General features: G+C 35.4%; 1 protein-coding gene across 1 annotated transcript in view; it reads left to right on the forward strand.

Annotated features, from left to right (window-relative positions):
• Positions 1-1,310: 1,310 nt before the first annotated feature.
• Positions 1,311-26,584, forward strand: part of LOC100714069 (vomeronasal type-2 receptor 116-like) — a 41,424-nt gene continuing 16,150 nt past the window's right edge. The window contains exon 1 of the mRNA XM_063258668.1: positions 1,311-1,456. Coding sequence (XP_063114738.1) covers positions 1,311-1,456 — 146 coding nt within the window. The remainder of the gene's footprint in view (positions 1,457-26,584) is intronic.

Genomic DNA, 26,584 nt, shown 5'->3' on the forward strand with positions numbered 1-26,584 from the left:
ATCCTCACATGCCGTCTTCTATCCAGCTGGCTCAGCTATAATCCTGGATAATTCTTGGGTACCATTCATCAGTCTTCCAGTTCCTTATTTTTACTGTCATCTTGAACCTTGTGTCAATTTTGCCCGTAAACAGTACTCTAAAGCTAGTCCATGTTTTAAGGGACCTAAAGAGAAGGAAGCTCTGATCACCCTTAGTATGCATGCTCATGTCCACCTATTTGGTAGGTGTCCATAAGTTTGTAATCCACGTATCCAGTAAAGGACAAGGGGCACCTTCCAGCTATTTGGGGGCTCTAACTTGTACCAAGAGTATTTCAGAGAGCAAAAATAAGAAAATAGATTAGAAATTAATGTTGATGATCAATTTTGCTTCCCAGCCACATTGTTTTTCCTATGATTTCATTATGTCATTGTCCTAGACAACTTAATTCTCCCACTGAGTCAATGAGTTTTCCCAAGAGAAAAAGCACTGTACCTTCCTTTAATAGAGGGCTTCAAATGCCAAGTGCTTGTATCACTAAGAATAGTGTCTAGAAGAAATCATTGATAGAGTGCAGTTGTCCCCAGACTTATCTTCCTTGATAGTTCCCCTGTAGACACAGCATGAGGGAATGTTGAGGTTTTGGGTTATGTTTTCTGCTAAACTTGGTAAACAGGTTTTGTTTTTGCTAAAGGAGAAGATTCAGGAAAATATTCATAGGTTGAGTCAAAGACTTGAAACAATTATATCAAATGGGTCTGAGACATTTTGATGATGTTTATATAAGCTACTAAGGCATGTGTCCCATAATAGAGCTTTAAAAATCACAGGATGACCTGCATCTCATTGGTGTTTATGAAGAATGTTGAAAGTCACAAGGTCATTAGCATCTTCTCCCTCATTAGGCAGTCTGGTTTCATAGGTATTGTGAAGAGGACTGTCTCCCACCCAGATGTTAAAAAAATCTCTTTGTGGGCTTAGTTAAGTGTCCAGTCAATAACCCATGTTGTAAAGATCAAGCAATAGGGTTTTCAGTCACTCCATTTGCTGTCATTCTGTTGTACCAATGGGAATCTAGAAAGATAGGCAAGAGATAGTGACTGGTTCCCTTCAATGGGATACATAAGTATATGGGGGGGGTAATCTCTATATAATATCTTTCCCAGACAGACTCATACATGAGGCTCCAGAAGCCAGCAAATAGATAGGAGGTGAGCATTGAAATATGAGCCCCTAGGCCAAAGAGAGGAGCACTGAGCCCTCCTGCACATCCTATCATGTGTCAGCCTGTGCCCCTTCTGGTCCATGAAGAGGTACCCTTGTCAGAGCCATGATATTTGCAATGGCTCAGTACCTGGTGACCATTCAGGTTGTGGTCATGGGCTTCATCCAGGAGGAATCAGCATTGCAGGGCCCATCCCAGGGTCATATAGAGGGAGATGATGTTGGAGAACTGGAGGAACCTGGTCTTGCTCAGTAAGCTTGGCATCATCCTGCATTTTCTTAAATGTGCTTCAGGTGGCCTTAAATTCTTATGTTTTTACTGAGGTAAAATCCACAGAACTTAAAACTCATTGTAGGGAGGAATTTAGTGTATTCATAGTGTTATGGAACTATCCACACTCCAATTTTCGAACAGCTCTTCCCTCTAAAAGAAATTCCAAGAGACTGTACTGTCAATGTTTGAGTGTCTAGCCATTTTTTATGCTTTTATTTTGTACCTTTAACAACTATTGTTAAGTTAACAATATGTAATGTTACAACTAGTGATTTTATGATGTTAATTTTTTGAATTCTGTATTCAGCTTTTTTCCATTTTGTTTTTTAAATTTTTTCTTTAAATAAATTTTAAAAAATTTAAAAAATAAATTCCAAACCCATTTCACATTCCTTTCCTTACACCACTTACTCTCCTGGCAACCACTTAGCCCAATTTATATGTGTCTGCCTATTCTGAGTATCAAATAGAAAGGGAATCACAAAATATGCAGGCTTATGTCTTGCTTCCTTTATCTAGCATATTTTCAAGAGTCATCCATGTTTTGACAGGTATTTAAGTTTCCTTCATTTTAATGGCTAAGTATTATTCCATTGGGAGTATATGCCACTTTGTGTACCCTGTCATCAGTGGATGTATTTTGGGTTTCTTTCATTTGAGATTACTGGGAACAGTATGGTGTTGGTTTGTCAATATATGACCTTTATTGGACTGAGGTAAAGGCATTCTATTCAAATTTTCTGTAGGGTGTTTATTATGAATGGATAATCTATTGAGATGGTCATGTGATTTTTATCAGTGGTTCTATTGACATGATAAATTTCATTTGTTGATTTGTGTATATTGAAGCATTCCTGTATCCCTCAGATGAATCATACTTGATCATGGTCAATACTCTTCTTGATGATTTGCTGCATTCTTTTACCAGCATCTTCTTGAGAACATTTGCCTTTATATTCATTAAGAGATTGGCCTGAATTTTCCTGATTTAGTTGAGTCATTCTCTGTTTTTGTTATCTGTATAATATTTGCTTCTAGGTTTGACTTTAGAAGTATTGTTTTCCTTAAATATCATTAAAAAGTTTGAGAATTAGTGGTATTAGGCCTTCTCTAAATTTCTTTTAGAATTCAGCAATGCATCTATCAGGACCTGTGATTTTCTTTTTGGTAAGGTTTTAATTGCAGTTTGAATTTTATTGACTGATATTTAGTTGTTTAGTGTACTATATCATTTGATTCAGTTTTGGTAATTCTTATGTATCTAAGAATCCATCCATGTTTTCTGTCCCTTTGATCATTTTTATGCTTAAAGCTTATAATATGAACAACTACTTCTAAGATAAAAATATGCAATATTAATATATGTAATACATAAATGTTCAAAAAATGAAAGCACAAATTATTCTTTGGATAAACTTACAGGGCTTAGTAATACTATTATCTATCTTGGATTTATATACATGTATATGTATACATATATATATATAGAGAGAGATACATATATATACATATCTATGTACACATATGTACATTTAATATCTTCCTTTCCTGTATATATATATACATATACATATATAATACATATATATATACACATTTCTATGTACACCTATGTACATTTAATATCTTCCTTTTCTCCTTTCACCTGTTCCAGTTGTTTTTCCTTTGAGCATTTCTTTCCCTTTCATTTTCACAATAACTATCATGCACTTTTGATCTTTTTACTTTTTTAGTGGTTTTTACACTATGGAGACAATATGATATTTACACGTGAGTGTAATTTAATTTTGAGTATGGTCTCAATTTGCACCCATTTACCTATAAAATATCAATTTTGTCCTTCTTTATAGCTGATTAATACTCTATTGTTTAAATATACTACTCTTTTTTTATCCAGTCCTTAGTTGATGAGCACTGGGGTTGTGCCCAAGTTTTAGCCACTACAAATTGTGCTGCGGTAAACATGGGTGAACATATATCACTGTAGCATGATGTTTTCAGTTCTGGGAAATTACACAGATGGGGAATAGTTGGATTGAATGGGACTTCCAATGTTAGATTTTGAGGCATCTCCAAACTTATTTCATCAGTGGTTGTACCAGTCTATATTGCTACCAATTGTAGAGAAGAAGGGTTCATTTTTCCCACAGCCCCACCAACATTTGATATTGGTTGCTTTCTTGATGGAAGTCACTTTTTCTAGAGTGACATGAAATCTCAGTCATGTCTTAATTTGCATTTCTTGAAAGATTAGTGATGTTGAACATTTCTTCATGTATTTATGCATTTCCCTTTCTTTCTTTCTTTCTTTCTTTCTTTCTTTCTTTCTTTCTTTCTTTCTTTCTTTCTTTCTTTTTCTTTCTTCCTTTGTACCAAAGATTGAACTCACTACTGCACACTTGCCACAAAGCTAAATCCCTGGCCGAGCCTTTTGTATTTTTTTAAATGAAAACTGCATGCTTATCTCAGATGCCCACTTTTAGATTGGGTCTTTGAATTTGAGGAAGTGATATTTTTGAATTCTTTATGTAATATATATATCCTTTTTGGAGGGACAACTGGCTAAAATTCTTTCCCATTCTGTGGATTGTCTTTTTACTTGGTTGGTGATTTCTGTTGAAGTGCAAAAATTTTTTAATATGATTATGCCCCAGTTGTTTATTGTTTGAAATATTCCTCATATGGTTTTTACTTTGTTCAGTAATTCTTTGTCTAACCCTATATCACAGAGTTTTATACCTACCTTGTCTTCCAGCAGATTTAGTGTTTCTAATTAAATATTTAGATCTTTGACACATTTTGACTTTAGTTTAGTGCACAGTCTTAGACATGGATCTAGTTTTAGTCTTTGGCATGTAGTTTTCCCAGCAGCATTTATTAAAGAGCCTATCTCTTTTCCAATGAATATATTTGATCCATCGGTCAAAACTAAGGTGACTCAGAGTCTTTGTAGTTGTGTCTGCATCTTCTAATTTGTTCCACTGGGAGTACATGTTGATTTTATCACAGTAGACTTGTAGTATAATTTCAGTTCAAGAGCTGTGATGCCTCTTGCCTTATTTTTTTTTGCCTTTGCCATTCTAGGTCTCTTCTGAATTTTTGGAACGTTTTCTCTAGATATGTGAGATATTTTAATGGTATTGATCTGGATTGCATTACATCCCCACAGTTTTTGGAGAAAGGCAATTTTCACTATGTTGGATTTTCCTATTCAAGGGCAAGGTATATCTTTCCAATTTCTGATAACTTCTTGAATCTCCATCTTTAGAGTATTATATTTATCAATGTGCAGCTACTTTACATGCTTTGTTAGATTGATTCCTAAGTACTTCATTTTTGTTTAGATCCTATTGTGAAGGTATTATATATGTAATTTTTCTCACTGAGTTTGTTGTTTAGGTACAGAATTGCTGTTGAAATTGAATTGATCGGTTCTGCCTTGCGTTGCTCTATTACAATGTCCTCTCTTATCTCAATCTTCCCCTTATTTTTAAATTAATCTATCTTCTCTCATTTTTTTAATTAAGGGAAAACTAAATTAAAAAATAATGGGACATATTATACTAACCTTTTTGTTGTCCTATTAACTGACTTGAACCCCAGTATTGCTCTCCCCATCTTGTTCTGTCTGATTATTATATATTCTATTTTGTTTGATAGTATCAAGTTTGAGGGTATAGGCAATCACTTTGAAGGCAATAAGATACTATGATGCCCAATATGGATTGACTATTATCCTTTTTTTTGAAGTCCTGTAAGTCCTCAGTGTAGATTTTATTGGTTTTGTTCCATGCTGTTTTGATAAATTCTATTATACTTGATGATATAGACAACTCAATTTAAAAATAGCAAGAGGCACAATGGTAACCACTTTTGATCACCTGGTATTCTATTTTTGCGTCACGTGCTATGCCTACCTTTCTGTTCTAACTGACTCTGTTTTGCTTAGTTGCATTTGGTTTTATTCTCTTCAAAAAAGTAATAAGAACCATGAGAGTAATAAAACCCTAAAAGTCTAATTGTTACTGTAAAAAAGAGAGGAAAGTAAGGTGGACTAAGGGATATAATCGCAGTATGCTTGAGTGTGTAGGATGGAAAACCATATAACTGAGCTTTTGTTGGATCATTAAATGGAGCTGTCTCCAATTTCACTGTATGAATGTTAACTTTGTATGCTTTAATTTAGTGATATGGGCAACTGTTTCTGGGAAGATAATATGTAACCTATTAACTGATGACTTCATACTGTAGATATTTTTTTCTAGAAATACTGTATTATTTGTACCCTTTTGCTGCATTTTTTATGTCCTTTCCTTTTTTGTTTCTTCTTTTTCTTCTCTCTTAAAAAAAAAAAGAAATTTGAGTGTTGACTTTGTATCATCTGTACTGCTAAACTTGCTTATTAACTCTAGAAGTCTTTGGATTGACTTTGTGGGTTTTCCTATAGAGAGTTCCATGTCATCAGCAAATAATTAAGTTCTTTATTTCCTGTCCTTATTCCTTTTATTTCTCTCTTTCTTAATTGATCTTATTAATGTTTCAAGAACTATATTAAATAGGAGTGTTGACATCCTTGTCTTGTTCCTGATTTTAGAGTGAAAGGTTTCAGTTTTTGTCCATTTAGTATGATGTTGGCTGTTGGTTTGTCATACATGTCTTTTATCAGATTGAAGTAGATATCATTGATTCTGGATTTCTATAGGATTTTTATCATGAAAGTGTTGGATTTTATCAAAAACTTTTTCTGCATCTACTGAGAGGATCATGTTTTTTGTCTTTGACTTTTATAAATGTGGTGAATTATATTTATTGACTAATGTATGTTGAACCATTCCTGCATATCTAGGATAAGTCCCGCTTGGTCATGTATAATCTACTTGATGATTTACTACATTCTATTTTCTAGTATTTTATTGAAGATTTTTGCACTAATGTTCATTAGAGAGAAGGGTCTATAGTTCTTTTTTGATTGGCTGTTTCTCTGGCTTTAGTATCAGAGTAATACATGCCTTCAGGAATTAATTATGGAGAATTGATTCCCTTTCAATGTCATTAAAGAATTTGGGGTATAGTGGTATTAAATGTTCTCTAAATTTGTTGTAGAATGCAATCATAACTCCATTAGGACCTTGGCTTTAGTTTATTTGTAAATTTTTAATTAAGTTTTAGATTTCTCTAATTTATATTGTATTATTCAAGTTTTTATATCTTCTTCATTCAGATTTGGTTAGGTCATCATACATTTCTAGGAATCTGATCATGTCCCATGATTTCAAGCCTATGTGGGTAAAGATTTTCAAAGTAGGTGAGATTCTGAACTCAAAAGGATCTGTGGTGATTTCACACTGTTCATTCCTAATGACAAGACTGAATTTTTTCTTTCTTTTTCTTGATAAGATTGTATAGAAGTAGCTGGGTGCTTCTTTATTTGGTGCATTTATGTTTATAATTGTTATCTTTTCTTTTGAAATTTTCCATAACAAGTATGTAGTGACTGGCCATACCCAGTGACTTTCAAGTGGCTAGCAGTTGCCTGCAACGTGCCCTGGGAGCCAAAAGTGTGCAAAGTGATTCACAGCCCATGGGGGAAGCTTTGGAACATTGCTTACATCTGATAAGACACCACCCAGTGTCCCAAATAACTGGGAAATGCACCAGAGGACCTCAAGAGCCTAACTAGGCCATGCCCAATGACTTTCAAGTGTTTAGCAGTTGCCTACATTCTGCTCTGGGAGCCAAAAATGCATGAGGTAACTCCCACTCGGAGGAATGTTTTGGAACCTTGCTCAAAACACAGAAATATAGGAAAATGACAAAGCAAAAGAGCAAAATGCAACCTCAAACTTCCTCCAATCCCAAGCGAGGCTAGGAGACATGGACATAGAAGAAAATGTAAGCCATACCTGAAATGATAACAACTGAAGTAAGGAAACAAATTCCAGGAAACTAAAAGAACTCACATCAGAAATAATCTCCTGCTATTTGGGACTCCTGCACTGCACCATCTGGGTGCAGAGGAAGGGCTGGGCAGATCTGGGGAGCCTGCATCTGCCTCCCCATGTGTTGGAAGGACTGTGGACATCCCAGCAAGCAGGCAAGCATTGCAGGTTCCAGAGGCCCTGTGGCCTGCGGTAAGTGCTCAGTGCACTCCGCCCCAAGCCCAAACTGTTCGGGACCCTCCAGGCTTCTGGGTGCAGTGAAGTGGATAAGAGGGTTTGAGGCATCTACATCCACCTCCCCACTCTGGCTGCACTTGGAGAACTGTGGAGCTTCCAGCAAGCAGGTGGGCACACAGTGTCCCTGAAGCCCAGCTTATCTGGAACTATGGAGTTCTAAGCAGGCAGAAGAGGGCCATTGGTTCTACAGGCCCAGTGGCTTGGGGGAACTGGGTGCCAGAGTCCCAGGAACTGCAAACGTAGAAGTGGATTTCCAACAGACCCTGAGGAAGCTTTCAAATAACACTTGAAACACAGAATTATAGGAAAATGACAAAGAGAAAGACCAAATTGCAACCTCAAACCTCCAGCCCATCTCAGGAGACCCTAGAAGCAATGTACATAAAAGAAAATATATGCCATTCACCTCAAATGTCAGACATAATAGCTACTGCAATTAACAAGCAACTCCAGGAAGCTGTAAAGGAATTCAAACTCGAAATAATCTCCCAGGTAAAAGAAGAAATGATAAAAGAAATGAAAGAGATTCTGAGTATATCTAAAGAAAACACAGATAAAAAATTTGAGGAACTAAACAAAAAGATAGAATCCCTAGATGAGCCATATATGAAACAAACAGAATGCATAATGCAGATGCACAAAGATATACAGGAAATAAAAAACTCCACTGAAAGTTGTAAAAACCGCCTCAATGAAAGTGAAGATAGAATTTCAGATCTTGAAGACAGGATTGCAGCTAGTGAACAGGAAAGGAAAGATCTTTTAAAAATAACAAGGAATCAGGAAACAACAATTCAACAACTGCAAGATGATGCAAAGAAAAATAACATAAGAATGATAGGGATTAATGAAAAAGGAGACAATATAAAGGATGTGAAGAGGAAGTTTAGAGAAGTAATAGCTGAAAATTTCCCAAGCATGAGATCAAAAACAGACATCAGGATCAGTGAAGCATATAGAACTCCAAATAGTCATAACCAAAATAAAACTACATCCAGACATATAATAATCACCATCCCAAAACCAACACAAGAATAGATTAAAAGCTGTTAGAGAAAAGATAGATCACTTATAAAGGAAACCTATCAGAATCATAGTAGACTTCTCAGCACAAACAATAAAATCAAGAAGAGCATGCGGTGAAGTATTCCAGGTCCTAAAGCAAAATGATTTCCAACCTAGACTGATGTACCCTGCAAAACTATCATTCAAAATTGATGGTGAAATATGATACTTCTATGACAAAGAACAGCTGAAGAACTTCATGAACACCAAGCCAAACCTGAACAAAATATTGAAAGACAGTTTAGATACACAAAGGAAAAAAACCACTAAGCAAAGCAGATAATTAAACAGAACAGAAAGATAAAGATGCAACAGCAGAGAGATAACATGTCAACAATAAACCAGCATTTAACAGTAATAACCGTTAATGTATATGGTCTCAATGAACCAATCAAAAGAAACAGACTAGCAGAATGGATCAAGAAACAAAATCCAACCATATTCTGTTTACAGGAAACCCATCTAATCCAGAAGGATACTCACAGACTGAAGTCAAAGGATGGAAAACAATACTTCATGCAATAGGAATCCAAAAAAAGCAGGAGCAGCCATTCTGTTTGCAGACAATGTGAACTTTAAACCAACAATGACCATAAAGGACAAACAAGGTCACTACATACTCGTTAGGGGAAAACTCCAAGAGGAAGAGATAATTATCTTAAATATATATGCATCAACTCGAGAGCACCCAGTTATATAAAACAACTATTAACAGAAATGAAAGCTCAAATTATCAGTAACGCAATTGTAACAGGAGACATTAATACATCATTGACACCAAGGGACAGATCAACCAGACAAAAAATGAGCAAAGAAATAACAGAACTGAATCACACCTGTGAACAAATAGATTTGATAGACATATACAGAATGTTCCACCCAACAACATAAGAATACATATTCTTCTCAGCAGTACATGGATCATTTTCTAAAATAGACCATATATTAACTCACATAACATATTTAAACAAATGCAAAAGAGTTGAAATCATCCCTTGCCTTTTATCGGATCACAACACTCTGAAATGAGAAATTATTGATAAAAGATACTGCAAAAATCCCACAAACACATGGAAACTGAATAAGACTCTATTGAATAATCAGTGGGTCACAGAAGAAATTAAAGAAGAAATTAAACAATACCTAAAAGAAAATGAAAATGCAGATACAACTTACCGGAATCTGTGGGATGCAATGAAAGCTGTCCTGAGAGGAAATTTTATTGCACTGAGTTCCCACATCAGGAAAACAGAATGAATACAAATAAATAACTTGATTCTACACCTCAAACTGCTAGAAAAAGAAGAGCAAGTGAAGTCCAAAGCCAAAAGAAGAGGAAATTTTAAAAATCAGAGCAGAAATCAATGCAATAGAGACTAAGAAAACAATACAAAGAATCAACAAATCAATGAGTTGGTTCTTTGAAAGAATAAATAAAATCGATAAGCCCCTAGCCAACCTTATTAAAAAAAGGGAAGAAAAAGCTCAAATTCATGCAATAAGAAAAGCAAAAGGTGAAATCACTACAGACTCTACAGAAATACAGAAGATCATCAACACCTATTTTGAAAACCTCTACTTTCAAAGGTTTGATAACACAGAAGAAATAGACAGATTCTTAGAAACATATAAAGTACCAAAGCTAGATCAAGAGGATGTAAAACTGCTGAATAACCCAATCTCTATCAATGAAATTGAAAATGTAATTAAGTCCTTACTTACAAAGAAGAGCCCAGGCCCAGATGGATTCACTGCAGAATTCTACAAGAAATACAAAGAAGACCTAATGCCGACACTCCTCAAACTATTCAATGAAATTGAAAGGGAAGCAATCCTTCCTAAGTCATTCCTGAAAACAAATATTACTCTAGTACCAAAACCTGAGAAAGACCCAACTTAAAAAGAGAACTATAGACCAATCTCCCTAATGAACACAGATGGGAGAATAGAAAACACAGATAAAATATTGGCAAATAGGATGCAGCAAATCATCAAGAAAATTATACACTGTGATCAAGTGGGATTCATCCGAGGAATGCAAGGATGGTTCCACATATGTAAATCAATAAATGTTATCCACCATATCAATAAAGCCAAAAGTAAGAATCACATGAACATTTCTATAGATGCAAAAAAAAAAAAAAGCCTTCGATAAGGTCCAACATTCATTCATGATAAGAACTTTACAGAAAATTGGAATAGATGGTCTTTACCTCAATATAATAAAGGGCATTTATGACAAACCAACAGCCAGCATCATACTAAATGGTCAAAAATTGAAAGCCTTTACTTTAAAATCAGGCACAAGACACGGATGTCGTTTATCACCACTCCTATTTAATATAGTACTGGAAGTACTAGCCAGAACAATTAGACAATAGAGAGAAATAAAAGGGGTAAAATAGGAAAAGAAGAAGTTAAATTATCATTGTTTGCAGATGAAATGATACTCTACATGGAAGACCCCCTAAACTCCATTGAAAGACTCTTAGATATAATAAGTAAATTCAGTAATGTAGCTGGATACAAAATCAATACTCAGAAACCAATAGCATTCCTATACACTTACAACAAAATCACAGAGAGGGAAATAATAGAAACCACACTCTCCACATTAGCATGCAAAAAAATGGAATACTTAGGAATTACTCTTATGAAAGAAGTGAAAGATATATACAGGGAAAATTATAATACACTGAAAAAAGAAATTGAAGATGATCTCAGAAAATGGAAAGACATCCCTAGCTCATGGATAGGAAGAACAAACTTTGTGAAAATGGCCATTCTCCCAAAACTGTTATACAGATTCAATGCAATTCCAATAAAAATACCATCAACATACCTTATAGATCTAGAGAAATGACTCCTAAAATTCATTTGAAACCAGAAGAAATCTAGAATAGCAAAGGCAATTCTAAGCAGCCAAGGCAAGGCAAGGTACAATCCCTGACTTGAAGTTATGCTACAAAGCAACAGTAGTAAAATCAACATGGTACTGGAATCAAAACAGAACCAAAGATCAATGTAATAGATTAGAAGATACAACCACAACTACAAACACACTCAACCACCTTATCTTTGATAAAGGAGCCAAGCAGGTTCACTGGAAGAACGACAGTCTCTTTTAATAAATGGTGCTGGAAAAACTGGCTCTCCATTTGCTAAAAACTAAAGCTAGACTCATGCCTATCACCATGTACTAAATTAAAATCTAAATGGGTCAAAGATCTGAATATTAAAACAGAAACACTAAATCTATTGGAAGAAAAATGGGTAGAAACCTTGAAGACATAGGTTCTAGGTAGAGAATTCATGAACAGGACTCTAACCGCATGGGAAATACTTCCCAGAATCAATAACTGGGATCACTTCTCCTTTTTTTTTTTTAAATCGGTACCAGGGATCGAACTCAAGACTGCCTGCTCACAAAGCAGGCACTTATGCCGCTGAGCTAAATCCCCAGCCCCTACTGGGACCACTTCTTATTAAAAAGTTTCTACATGTCAAAAGAAATCTCCAGCATAATGAAAAGAAAACCCACAAACTGGGAAAAGATTTTAGTGAACTCTCTCTCAGACAAGGGACTCCTGTCTAAAACATATAAAGAATTAAAAAAACCTGAGACCCCCAAAATTCAAAGATCCAATCCAAAAATGGGCATCTGCGATGAATATGCAATTCTCAGATGAAGAAATACACATGGCAAATAAATACATGAAAAAATGTTCATCATCATTGGTCATGAGAGAAATGCAAATTAAAACCACACTGAGATTCCTGAAAGAATGGCCAGGATCAAGAAAACCAACAACAACAAATGCTGGAGAGGCTGTGGGGAAAAAGGAACTCTCCTACACTGTTGGTGGGAGTGTAGACTGGTATAACTTTTGTGGAGGTGAGTCTGGAGATTTCACAAAAAGGTGGGATTGGAAGCCCCATTTATTCCAGCTATTCCACTTCTAGGCATATTCCCAGAAGAACTGAAAGCATCATACCACAGTGATATATGTGCACCTATGTTTATAGCAGCACAATTTGTAATTGCCTGACCTTGGAAACAACCCAAGTGTCCATCAACTGAATGGATAAAAAAGTTGTGGTATTTCTATACAATGGAGTATGACTCAGATATAAAAAAGGATCACATTAATATATTTATCAATAAATGGGCAGAGCTTGAGACCATACTCATAAGTGAAATCAATCAATCTCATATGTGTGAATACCGAATAGTTTCCCTAATGTAAGTAATGATTCAAATATATAAAAGTATGTGGTAATCATGATTCCTCATTACGTGGCCTTGAAGCCTTTTAAATTTTCACTTATTAATTGGAAAGGCTATATTCTGGGCTTCTTGATATGGAAATATTTGAAGCTATAGTATATGAAGTTTTATTTAAATATTTCAAGGAAAAAGACAGACATTATGGTAACTACTATTAAGTCGGGTTATTTGGTGGTGAAGCCCTAGGTTGCTGAAACAGTCATGCTTTGACCTGTATTGTTATGTTGTTTTGTCCTCTTTTATCTCATTCTCTCCCTTATTCATTAAAAAATTATTTAGTTTTTTTATGGTTTTTTAATTAAGGGGAAAAAATTAAAAAATTAGCAGTATATATTATAGTAACTTTTTTGATTTCCTATTAATGTATTTTGAAGTCCTGTAATACTCCCACGATCTTGTTTTGACTGATTATACTCTGTTCCATTCTGAATGATAGTATCAAGTTTGAGGGTATAGGCAACTACTTTGAAGGCAATAAGATTCACTAAGATGTCCATTCTCGTTTGACTATTATCTCCTTTGGGAGTCCTGTAATGTTTACAATGTTTAAGTTTTATTGGTATTGTTTTCTACTGTTTTGTTCAGCTTTATAATACCTGAGGAGATAGACAATTCTTTTTAAGGAAGCAAGAGTCATTAGGGTAACCATTGTTGATAACCTTGTACTCTGTTTTTACATCATGTACTATGTCTATCCTTGGTTTTGACGGACAGCTTTGTTTTGCCATATTTGATTTTATTCTCTTCCAAAAAAAGTAATAAGAACTAAGGAGTAATAAAACCCAAAATGTGTAAATTTTGTTGTAAAAAGAGAGGGAATAAAAGTGCTCTAAAGGATACGACAGCACATGTGTTTAGGGGTGTTAAATATCTGACCATATTAATCTTTTTGGTTGTATCATTGAAAACAACTGTTTGCAGTCTCTCTGTTTGAACGTTCACTTTGTATGCTTTGATACTGTGACTTGAGCAACTATCTCTAGGATGATAATGTGTAATCTATTAACTGGTGATTTCTTACTTTTTTTTTTGTAGTTCTGTATTACTTGTACCCTTACACCACTTTGTTTTGTTTTGTTTTTTCTCTTTTTCCTTTTAAATAAAATTTTTAAAAAACGAAATAACCTCCCAGGTAAAAGAAGAAATGATAAAGGTAATGAAAGAAATGCTGAACACATGTAAAGATAGTTTAAAAACTAGAGGATCAATGCAAAAAATGGAATACTTAGTTGAACAACATCAAAAACAAACAGAATGCATGAAGCAGGTTCAAAAAGATATACAGGAAATAAAAAATTCCATCAAAAGTTGGTAAAACCAAATCAACAAATGCGAAGATACAATTTCAGACCTCAAAGATGAGAATGCAGGTATAAACAGGAAACAAAAGATCTTTTAAAAATATCAAGGAATCAGGAAATAACAACTCAAGATCTGCAAGATGATGCAAAGAAAAACAACATAAGACTGATAGGAATAAACAAAAAGAAAGGTGACAACATAAATGACATGAAGAAACTATTTACAGAAGTAATAGCTCAAAATTTCTCAAACATGAGAATGGAAACAGACACACAAATCAGTGAAGCACATAGATATCCAATAACCATAACCAAAATAAAACTATATCCAGACAAAAAATAATCAATATTCCATAAATCCCACATAAGAACAGAATATTAAAAACTGCTAGGGAGGAGACAGATCACGTATAAAAGAAAGCCTATTAGAATCACAGCAGACTTCTCAGCACAAACAGTGAAGTCAAGAAGAACACAGAGTGAAGTATTTCATACCCTAAGGAAAATGACTTCCAACCCTTACTGATGTACCCTGTAAAAATTTCCTTCAAAATGGATGGAGAAATAAGATGTTTCCATGACAAATAACAGCTGAAGAACTTCATGATCACCAAACCAACCCTGCGAAAAATACTGAAACTCATTCTAGATAAACATAAGAAAAAAACACTAAGCAAGGCAAGCAATTAAACAAGGTAAAGAATCAACAGCAGAGGCAAAATGTCAAAAGTAAACCAATATATATCAGTTATAACCATTAATGAAATGGCCTCAATTCATCAATTATAATTAAAAGACTGGCAGAGTCTATCAAGCAACAACATCCATGTATGCTGTATACAAAAAACCCATTTCATGCAAAAGGAAACTCATAGACTGAAAATCAAAGAATAGAAAACAATACTTCATGTAACAGGAACCCAAAAAAGAGCAGGGGTAGCTATTTTGTTTGCACTCAATGTGAACATCAAAGCAAGAATGATGCAAAGAGATAAAGAAGATCCCTACATATTAGTTAGGGGAAAACTTCAAGAGGAAGAGATAACAATCTTAAATATATGTACCAAATTTGGATGCAACCAGTTATATGAAACAAATAGTAACAGAAATGAAAAATCAAATAAACAATGCACAATTATAACAGGAGACCTTAACACAACATTGCACAAAAAGATCAATTAGACAGAAAATCAGCAAAAAATGACATAACTGATTCATATCTGTGAACAAATGGACTTGGTGGATCTATACAGAGTGTTCCATCCAACAACATCAGACTATACATTCTTCTCAACATTATATGGGACATTCTCTAAAATAGACCATATACTAGCCCATAGAACATGATTAAGTAAGTGTAAAAGAATTGAAATTATCCCATGCATGTTATCAGATCATACTGCAATGAGACTAGAAATTCATGACAGAAGAAACTGCAAAAACCCACAAACACATGGAAATTGCATAATACCCTCCTGAACAATCAGTGGATCACAGAGAAAATAAAGAAGAAATTAAACAATATCTACAAACAAATGAAAATACAAATTCTACTTACCAGAACCTGTGGGATACAATGAAAGCAGTCCTCAAGGAAAATTTATTGCAGTGCATTCATACATCAGGAAAAAAGAATGAGCACAAATATACAACCTGGTACTACACTTCAAACATAGAAAAAGAAGAACATATCAAGCCCAAAGACAAAAGAAGGGATGAATTTATAAAGAGCAGAAATCAATGCAGTAGAGACTAAGAAATTATTACAAAGAATCAATGAATCAAAGAGTTGGTTCTTTGAAAGAATAAATAAAATTGATAAGCCCCTAGTCAACCTTTTTTTAGAAAGAAGAGAAAAAACTGAAACTCATGCAATAAGGAATGAAAAAGGTGAAATAACCACAGACCCTGTGGAAATACTGAAGATCCTCAATACCTATTTCAAAAACCTCTATGCTCATAGGCATGACCATATAGAAGACATGGACAGATTTCTAGAAACATATGAATTATCAAAGTTAGGTCAAGAATATATACCAGTGACACCTGAGATCCACACCATGTTGGGACTTAGAGAGAGCACTGGGAAATCAAGCAAGCAGGTTGCTTCCCTGGTAAGTGATTGTGGTATGGCAGGCTGTGGCTGCCCCAAGGGGAGAACTATGAATGACTACTGAGGTCCACACCATGTTGGAACTTAGAGCACTGGGAAACCGAGCAATGAGCTCACCCCCTTGGTATGTGGCTGTGACTCAGCAAGCTGTGGTCAACCCAGGGAAAGAAGCACCAGTGACACTTGAGATCCATGTCATGTTGGAATTTAGGGCATTGGAAAAGCAGCTTGCATCCCTGGTAAGCAGCTGTAGTGTGGGAGGCTGCAGGCACCACAGGGAGAGAACTACCAGTGACTCCTGAGATCAGCGCCATGTTGGAACTTAGGGTACTCAAAAACCAAGCAATTAGCTTGGCCTCCTGGTAAGCAGCTGTGGCTCAGCAAGCTGCGGCCAACCTAGGGGGAGAACCACCAGTGACTCCTGAGATCCATGCCACATTGGAACTTAGGGTATTGAGAAACCAAGCAACCAACTCACCTCCTTGATAAATGGCTATGGCTCAGCGAGCTGTGGCTGACCCAGGGTGAGAACCACAAGCATCTCCTGAGATCCATGCCATGTTTGATCTTAGGGTGCTGGGAAACCAAGCAACCAGCTCGCCTCTCTGCTAAGCAGTAGTGAGCCTACTGGCATGTGATTGACAATCAAACACCCTGATTCCCTGCCCTGTTAGTAAATGGGAGCCAGAGATCTGAGTATCTCTTGGGAGGTTGACCATAAGCTATATAGCAAATAAGGGAGATTTCCTTCTACCATTCCTTTGAAGGCAAATATTTTTACCATTGTTTTGCTTTATTCTGATTAAAGGTATTGCTCTATTCAATATTCTGTTTTGATAATTTCTGTAATGTTCTGTATTTCATTTTACTTTGCTCTACCTGACTGAAAGAACAACTATTGTGAAGACAATGAGACATACTGTGGTACTTATTACTGTTTCGCTGGTAACCTGCTGTGAAGTTCTATACCATTTTCACAACACTATCTAAATTGGCTTTGTTCCATCTTGTTCTGTTATAACTTACTAACTTCAAAATAATAAAATAATTTTAAAAAGAAAAAATATGTAAAACTGCTGAATAATGTAATTTCATTTAATGAAATTGAAAATGTAATCAAATTCTTACCTACAAAGAAAAGCCCATGTTGATGGATTCACTGCAGAATTCTACAAGAAATTCAAAGAAGATTTAACTCTGCCACTACTAAAACTCTTTAATGAAAATGAAAGTGAATCAATTCTCCCTAACTTATTCCTGGAAGCAAATATTATTCTACTACTAAACCCTGAGAAAGACCCAACTAAAAAGAGAACTACAGGCCAATCTCCCTAGTGCACATAGATGCAAAAATTCTCAGTTAAATATTGGCAAATGCAGTGCAGCAAATTTTCAAGAAGATTATAGACCATGATCATGTGGGATTCATTCCAGGAATGCAGGGGTGATTTAACAAATCCAAGTCAATATTTGCAATCCACCATTTGAACAGAGCCAAAAATAAGAATCTCATGATCATTTCTACAGATGCAGGAAAAGCTTTTGATAAGTTCCAACACTTATTCATGATAAGAACCTTACAGAAAATTGGAGTAGATAGTCTTTACCTCAATATGATAAAAGCCATCTTTGACAAGCCAACAGCCAACATCATAGTAAATGGCCAAAAACTGAAAGCTTTTACCCTAAAGTCAGGAACAAGACAAGGAATTCCATTATCACCACTCCTATTTAATATAGTTATGGAACTACTACCCAGAGCAATTATACAAGAGAGAGAAATAAAAGGAGTAAGGATAGGAAAAGAGTAAGTTAAACAGTCATTATTTGTAGATGACATCATACTCTACATAGAGCACCCGCAAAACTCCATTGAAAGAGTCCAATGTATAATAAATAAATTCAGTCATGTAGCTGGATACAAAGTCAATACTCAAAAATCAATGGCATTTCTGTGTACTAACAACAAAATCACTGAGAGAGAAATAATAAAAGCCGCACCTTTCACAACAGCATTCAAAAAAGTGAAATACTTATACATCAGTCTAATAAAAGAAGTAAAAGATCTATTCAGGGAAAATTATTAGATCCTGAAAAAAGAAATCAAAGAGGACCTCACAAAAATGGAAAGACATCACTTTTTCATGGATAGGAAAACAAACATTGTGAAAATGACCATTCTCCTGAAATTGTTATACAGATTTAATACAATCCCAATGAAAATTCACTAGCATACCTCTTTGCTCTAAAGAAATCACTCCTAAAATACATCTAGAACCAGAAAAGACCTAGAATGGCAAAGGCAAGGCAGGAGGCATCATGATCCCTTACTTCAGGTTATACTACATAGCAACAGTAATAAAATCAGAACATATAAAGAATTAAATAATCTTCAGACCCCTGAAATTCAAAGACCTAATCCAAAAATTGGCATCTGAGATGAATACACAGTTCTCAGATGAAGAAATACAAATGGAAAATAAACACATCAAAAATGTTCAGCCTCATTAGTCATTACAAAATGCAAATTAAAACCACACTGAGATTCTGTCTCATTCCAGAAAGAATGGCCACAATAAAGAAAACTTCCAAGAACAAATGCTTGAGAGGCTGTGGGGGGAAGAGGAACTCTTTTGTACTGTTGGTGGGAGGGCAGATTGGTGAAACTACTGTTGAGGAGAGTCTGGAAGTTCCTCAAAAATTTGGGATTAGAAGTTCCGTTTGACCCACCTTTTCCACTTGTGGGCATATTCCCAGAAGAACTGAAAACATCATAACAAAGTGATATATGTGAACCCATGTTTACAGCAGCAGCATTTGTAATATCCAGATCTTGGAAATAACCTAAGTGCCCATCAACTGAAGAATGGATAAAAAGTTGTGGTATTTTTATACAATGAAGTACTACTCAGCTATAAAGAATGATCACATTGAGATAATTATGAATAAATAGATGCAATGTGATACCATACTCATAAGTGAAATAAATCAAACTCACATGTATAAATATCATATAGTTTCCCTAGTATTAAAAATTTTAAGTGTACATAAGATACAAAATCCTCAATAAATACAGTGAGAGATAAGAATCTCATCAAAGGGGAAAATAATATCTCTGGGAAAAGCATGAAAAAGAAAAAGAAAGGAAAAAGAAAAAGTATCTGTAATTGTATAAAACCACTTAAAATAGCTAAGATCATTGTGCAACTAATTCTATAAGTTCTTGGAACAAAACAGTTAACAGTCATATGATAGGAACTATTGTGCATGTTAGTGTATGTTGTCCTGAGGAACTCTCGAAGATCACTGTGGCAATTTCTCAGGTCCACCTTTGAGAAGCAGGGTTTTCTGCAGTAACAGCAGCTGAAATAAGATTATGGAATACACTGGAGACAAAAACACACTAGCATCATCTAGTGTGATTATGAGACAAACAATTCACTAGGGTCATCTAGTTGCAAGAAGACAAGCCCCACTAATCTGTATTATGGTGAGTTATACAATTATTTCATTATGAATCGCAATATAATAATAATGGGGGAAAGTGTGCTATAAATATAATGCACTGAATTATCTTGAAATCTACCACACCACCGACCCTGTCCCTGGTCCCTAGAAAAATTATCTTCCATGGGGGTGGAATCACCCAAGCCTTTTGGAGCTTGCAACCAGATTGCTTCAGATGCTGAGCATGGAACTCTAGGACTTAATGTTTGTCCAGCTGGATGTTGGACTTGCTTTGTTTCCAATGCTTTATATTCCCCCTGTTTGTGACTTTTGGAATGGTAATGTTTATCTTGTGCCTTTGCATTTCAGAAATGTTTAACCTTGTTTTATTTGTACAGGGGGTTACAGTTAAGTTTGCCATAGATCTTGGAGGAGACTTGGATTTGGACTGTTCAGCAATGCTGAAACTTAGGACTTTGGCAACTCTTGGAGGTGGACTAAATGTCTTTTGTACAAAGGATGTACATGAGTCCTGGGGGCCAGGGGGTGGAATGTCATGGTTTATGTCTGTGGCCCCCAGGCCTCATGAGTTTGCGTTGTGCATTTGTTATTCATTCATTGTCTAGAGCTTGGATTGATGGTGTCAGTGCTCCACCCACATAGGGGTGGAGCCAGGATGTGATGTAATGGCAGGAAGAGGGTGTGTCTTGCTGTTTGCTGATTCCTGTTTGCTGTTTGCAGCCACCATGAACTGTGGCCCAGCCATGCCTCCCTGCCTTGGAGCCAACTGAGTGTGGACTGAAACCTCCAAAAACTGTAAGAAATAAACCTTTCCTTTTCCCAACTTGGGCTTCAGGTATTTTGTCTCAGCAATGAGTAAAAGTAACTAAGACAATCATTATGTAAAATAAGAGCCCTAGTTATGCTCCTACCAACTTGTATTGAAGATCTATATTGTAAGTGTTTCAGGCTCTTTGCTATTGCTATTTATTTGTCTTTTTTGTTTCATGTTTTTCTAGTAATTTGTTTTGTTTTGTTTTGATTTTCCCTCTAATACAGAAAGGATATGTATATATGTAGAGACCGATACATGCATAGAATTTCTAAACATTTTATGAGAATCAATGATATAAGGCATGATGAAATGAACAGCTACTTTGAAGAAAAAGAGACATTATGGTATCCATTGCTTATTTCTTATTGTTGTTAGAGACCACTACAAAGAGGCTCTGAACAGGATTTAAATTTAACTAATTTGCTTGCTATGTTTATCTGTGAGTCTGTCCTAAGCCTCGGCCCCTTGCCTGGCGATGGTAGCAAGTGAACCTCTATGAATGGTCCTGACTGAGGCCTATAGTGGCCTGTGAGGCCAGAGATACCTCAAAGGGCCAGATAAGGCCACATCTGTGAACAATTAGCTCCAAGCCCAGTTAACAAGACAGAGATTGCAGCTACAAAAATTATTCCTACAGTCTCACTCTTACCATGTCTTAGTAGTAAGACAGTTTCACTGACTTGGCTTGATTCATTACTTGGAGACATCCTTGAAGTGACTCCCAAGATCCTGCTCATTGCCTGTACTTTCCTCAGTTTCCCTGCCTTTTGTTCCTGGTCCTAATAAAAGTGGGCTGATCCAGAGAAGTCTTTGTCATAGCCTTTGGATTCTTGAGCTCAATTAAGCTCAAGAGCCCTAAACAATAGAATTTGCCTCTTTTTATTTAATCTCCTTCGTACACGCATTTGGGAGATCAGGGATCTAGGTCAGGACATGATATATCTTCATGCTGTGAAATCCAGTAATGCTATTATACTTTGTTCAGAATGATGTTAGTCTGTTTTGTATTGTTTAATTTCAACATACATGAAGGTATGGATGGCTATTTTGAAGAGAGCTAGAGACATTATGGCAGCCATTGTTGATTTTCCTCTTGTCTGGTATTGATCTATAATGCCTTCTTCACTTTGTTTTGATCAGTTTAATACTATTTTATTTTGTATGAATTCATTGTGTGTGAAGATGTGGACAACTATTTAGAAGAAAACAAGAGACATTATGGTAACCAGTGATGATCTCCTGTTGTCTTGCTTTGAAATCTGTGTCACTTACATTGTTTTCTTCTGATCTACTTTGTTCTGTTTTGTTCTGCTTAGTTTTTTCCTCTTTAAAATAAAAAAAACAAGGGGCTGGGGGTTTAGCTCAGTGGCATAAGCACCTACCTTGCAAGCAGGTGGTCGTGAGTTTGATCCCCGGTACCGATAAAAAAAAAATGAAAAAGACAAAAAAAATAAAATAAAATAAAACAAGTATGTGGTGACCTTCTTTGTCTCTTTTGGTCATTTTTGGTTTTAAGTTCATATTGCAAGGTACATCACTGCAAACAGAATAGCTACTCCTGCTATTTTCTTGGTTCCTGTTGCATGGAGTATTGTTTTTATCCTTTGACTTTCAGTCTATGATTTTCTTTTTGAGTCAGATGTATTTCTTGAATACAGCATATTGGTGGATCTTTTTTCTGGATCCACTCTGACAATCCATTTCCTTTAATTGATAAATTGAAACCATTTACATTAACAGTTATAACTGATATGTATTGACTTAACTTTTTCATTTATTTTCCAGATGTTAGGTTCATGCTTTTCCTCCTTGTTCAATTGTTTGGGATGCCTGGTGTTTTTTTTTTTTTCAGGTGTTATTTTAGGAACTGTGGTCATTTTTATCTTGTGTAATATGCCTTTTAATAGTTTTTCTAGAGGTGGTTTGGTGGGCATAAATCTCTTAAGTTGTTGTTTGTAATGGAAATATCTTATTTATCCATAAATCTTGAAAGAAAGTTTTGCAAGGTACATCAATCTGGATAGAAAGTTTTTTAAGGCTTGAAACACCTCACTCCAAGATGGTCTTCACTTGAAGGTCTGTGTTGAGTTTTCATAAGAAAACACATCATCAACTTTCAGAAGAGGATAAGTTTTAAAAATTGTATTTCAGCAAATTGGAAATTTTTGGAGATGTGCACAGATATCTAGAATCAGAAATTATCAAATATAAACAAGAGACAGAAAATCCTGAAAAATCTAATATCAAGCAATGAAATTGAGAGGGTAATAAAGAATCTGCCAATTCAAAAACAATAACCTGATTGACTCATTGCTGAATATAATGAATACATCAAATGTCATGCACTATACTCCTCAAGCTGTTCCAAGAAATTTAAAGTGTGCAGATCTTCCACAATCTTTAATGTTACCCTGCATCACATTGATTCCAAAATTAAAGATTCAACTAAAAAAACCCATAGACCAATCTCTTTACTCAATATAACTATAAAATCATTAGCATGACATTAGTGAATAGAATCCTGTACATCATTAAATGATCATATATCAAGACCCATACATTTAATCTGAGATGAAAGAAAAATTAGACATACACAGATCAATAAATATAATATGTCACAAGAGGAGTAAAAGGTCAAAAATCTTTATAATCATCTCAACATATGTGAAAAAGACTTTTTTTTTATCTTTTCGTTTTTTATCGGTACCGGGGATCAAACTCACGACCGCCTGCTTGCAAGGCAGGCGCTTATGCCGCTGAGCTAAACCCCCAGCCCGTGAAAAAGACTTTTGACACAATCCAACACACCTTCATAATAATAACCCAAAAGAAAATAGGCATAGAAAGATTATACTTGAATTTGCTAAAATCTATTTATGGAAAATCATCATTTTACATATTAAACAGAGAAAACTAAAGTATTTTAGTTCTAATCTGAATTTATGAATAAATCTAGGACAACCACTGTAATCACTTCTCTTCGACATAGTACTCAATATATTAGTCATCATAATCAGGCAAGAGAAAGAATTCAAATGTATATGTACAAAAATAGACAGAAATCAACTTATCATTATTTTCACCTGACAAACATGACAAAGAAGACCCAAAGAATTCCACCAATAAACTCCTAATTAACACCAACATCAGTAGTGCAGCAGGATGCTATATCAACACAAAAATGAGTAACATTTGTGTACATCAATAAGGAACTCAGTGAGAAAGAAATTATAAAAATAATGCCATTCACAATCACCTAAAGACAAATGAAGCACTGATGGATTAACCTAACAAAGGGAGTGAAAGTTTTCTACAAAAGAAACTGCAATAATCTGAAAAATTAGATTGAAGAGAACATCAGCACATGGAAAGATGTTCCTGCTACTCCCACAGATTTTATAGAGATTTAATGCAAGCCCAATCAAAATACCAATAGCACATCTTGCAGAACAGGATAAATCAACCCTAAAACTTACGTAGAATTAGAAGAGACCTTGTATACACACAAAAAAAGACTTGTCAACAAGAGGAAAGCAAGGGAAGGCATGACACCTGACTTCAAGCTATGATACAAAGAAAGACTGATAAAATTTCTTGGTACTAGAACAGAAAGAGACAGAATCAGTGGAGTAGAACAGAGGATACAGGCACTCCTGACACGCTTAGCTATCTGATCTTTTACACAGGGGCAAAAGTACAGAATAAAGTTAAAATAATCTATTCATTATATGGTGCTGGGAAAACCAGATATTTGCTTATGGAAGATAGAAGCTTGTCCTATATCTCTTACCATGTAGTAAACTAGTCAGAATAGATCAAAACTCTAAATAATAAAGGAGAAACTTTGAACCTCATGAAAGATAAATAGGCAAAACACTTGAAATCATAGGTTTAGGAAAGAAGTTTTTTATTTTTGTTCTATTTGGGACATTTTATTCTCTCATGTTTTCAATCATTAAGTAAGTTTACTGGTATTGTCTAGATATACACAATAACCACATTCATCATATTAAATTTGTAGCTGGATATGATATATCTTGTTTCTGATTCTTCCTCATTGTCATTCTCTACTTTCTACCACTCTTCCTGTTCTTATTTACAAAAAGATCTGCTGAAAGTGTAAATAAGGAAACTAACATATAAACTATATCATGAAATAGGAAGAAAATTTTCAAATTAGAAGTGGCACAAGTGAGGGGATTGGGAGAAAGGAAGGAAGGGAAAAGAAAAAAATGAGAAAAGAACAGGAATTCTTAAACAGAAAAGAGTTGCAGAAGAAATAGCATTAAGAATCAACAAATGTGAATGCATTGAGTTGAAAAATTTCTTCACAGCAGAGAAATCATTTCACACATAAGGAGACACCCTAAGAATGGGAAAGCATTTTTGCCAGCAATTCATCTGAGGACTAATATGTAGAATATGTAAAAAATTATTAGATCACCTAAAATGAAAGATCTGATAAAGAAAAGGGCAGGTGAAATGATCAGACACTTCTGAGAGCAAAAAGGATAAATTACTAACAGCTACATGAAAAATATTAAACATTTCAGTCCATTAGAAAATGCAAATTAAGACAATGCTAAGGTTCCTTCTAGCTCTAGAAAGAATGGCAGTCATTGAGAAGTCAAAATATAGCAAATGCTCATGCAGTTGTGATGTAAAAGGAACACTCCTACATTGTTTCTGGGTATGTAAAACAGTACAACCATGAAGGAAATCAGTATAAAGATATCTTTTAGAGAAGGAGGGAGGGAGCTGACAGGGAAGAGGATTAGAAAAAGAGTTAAGCTCTGTTATGTACTTGATAACTCCCCCAGGATGACTATAAACTGCATGTACTGCAAATTTGCATGAATAAAACTAAAATCAAAATTGTAATTTCTTTTAGCTGTACTGATCATGATTTAGCGATTTTGTTTTCTGCATTCAGGATAATTATTCACATCCCATAAAATGAGGAAATATGTGCGTGTGAATTTGTGCAGTGACTGATACACAGATAATCATGGGCCACATAGGAAGTGATGGATGCAATAAACCTGAGTGTATGACGCTGTCTCATATTTGGATTGTATGATACACAGATGTGTTTGGCTGGACCTTGGCGACCTCAGACAATTTCAGTGAACCCCTAGCCTAAAACTTCTACTGTAATTTGTAGATAACTTTCCAGATGGCTTGTTGACACAAGCTGAAGAGCAAATCTTCCAGGAGGATGTGGGCCCTAGGGGTTGCTAGCAGTGAACTTGGATGAGTCATGGTGCCTCTAGGTGGAGAGAATGATGCTCAAATATAATTTACAACTTGTGTTTTTCACCTGAATGCCAGACCTCAGATGCAGAACCCAGGAGGCAAATAGTGGCAAATTCTTCCTGGATCCTCTGGGAGGTTTTGCTGAAAAGAGTCAGGGGCATAAGTGTTCCCAACTCTCATTTTAAAGCAATTGCTCATGATGTATGCATTCCTATGTCTGAGATAGCAAGGTTCCTCCTTACTTAGACAGCACGTTTCTGTCACTCTCTAAGATGCTGCTGTTGGTTATTGTGTTTTTTCTCCTGAAGTACCCTCCCTTAGTGTGCAGTTTTGAAGATGATCCCTGCCTATATGGAAGGAGCACCAGTGTGTACAAAGAAGGAGATATGGTGATTGGGGGACTCTTCTACCTTTTTATTTATGTATATCATGCTGACATTGTTCAACTGAAGCCTGTGAAGGACTCCTTTATAGCACCGTAAGTGTCTTTCTCATATATTTATTTTCTTTTTTGTCAGGGAGGATAATCTCTAAACATTTGTGGGTGATTACAATCATATTCATTCTATTGATGCCCTGTCTTCCCCACCCATAGATGTAAAGCACTGTCTTTTGACACTGGAAA

This window comes from Cavia porcellus, unplaced genomic scaffold (genome assembly GCF_034190915.1).
Source record: "Cavia porcellus strain 051 isolate PalLab524CR breed Dunkin Hartley unplaced genomic scaffold, mCavPor4.1 scaffold_11, whole genome shotgun sequence".
NCBI lineage: Eukaryota > Metazoa > Chordata > Mammalia > Rodentia > Caviidae > Cavia > Cavia porcellus.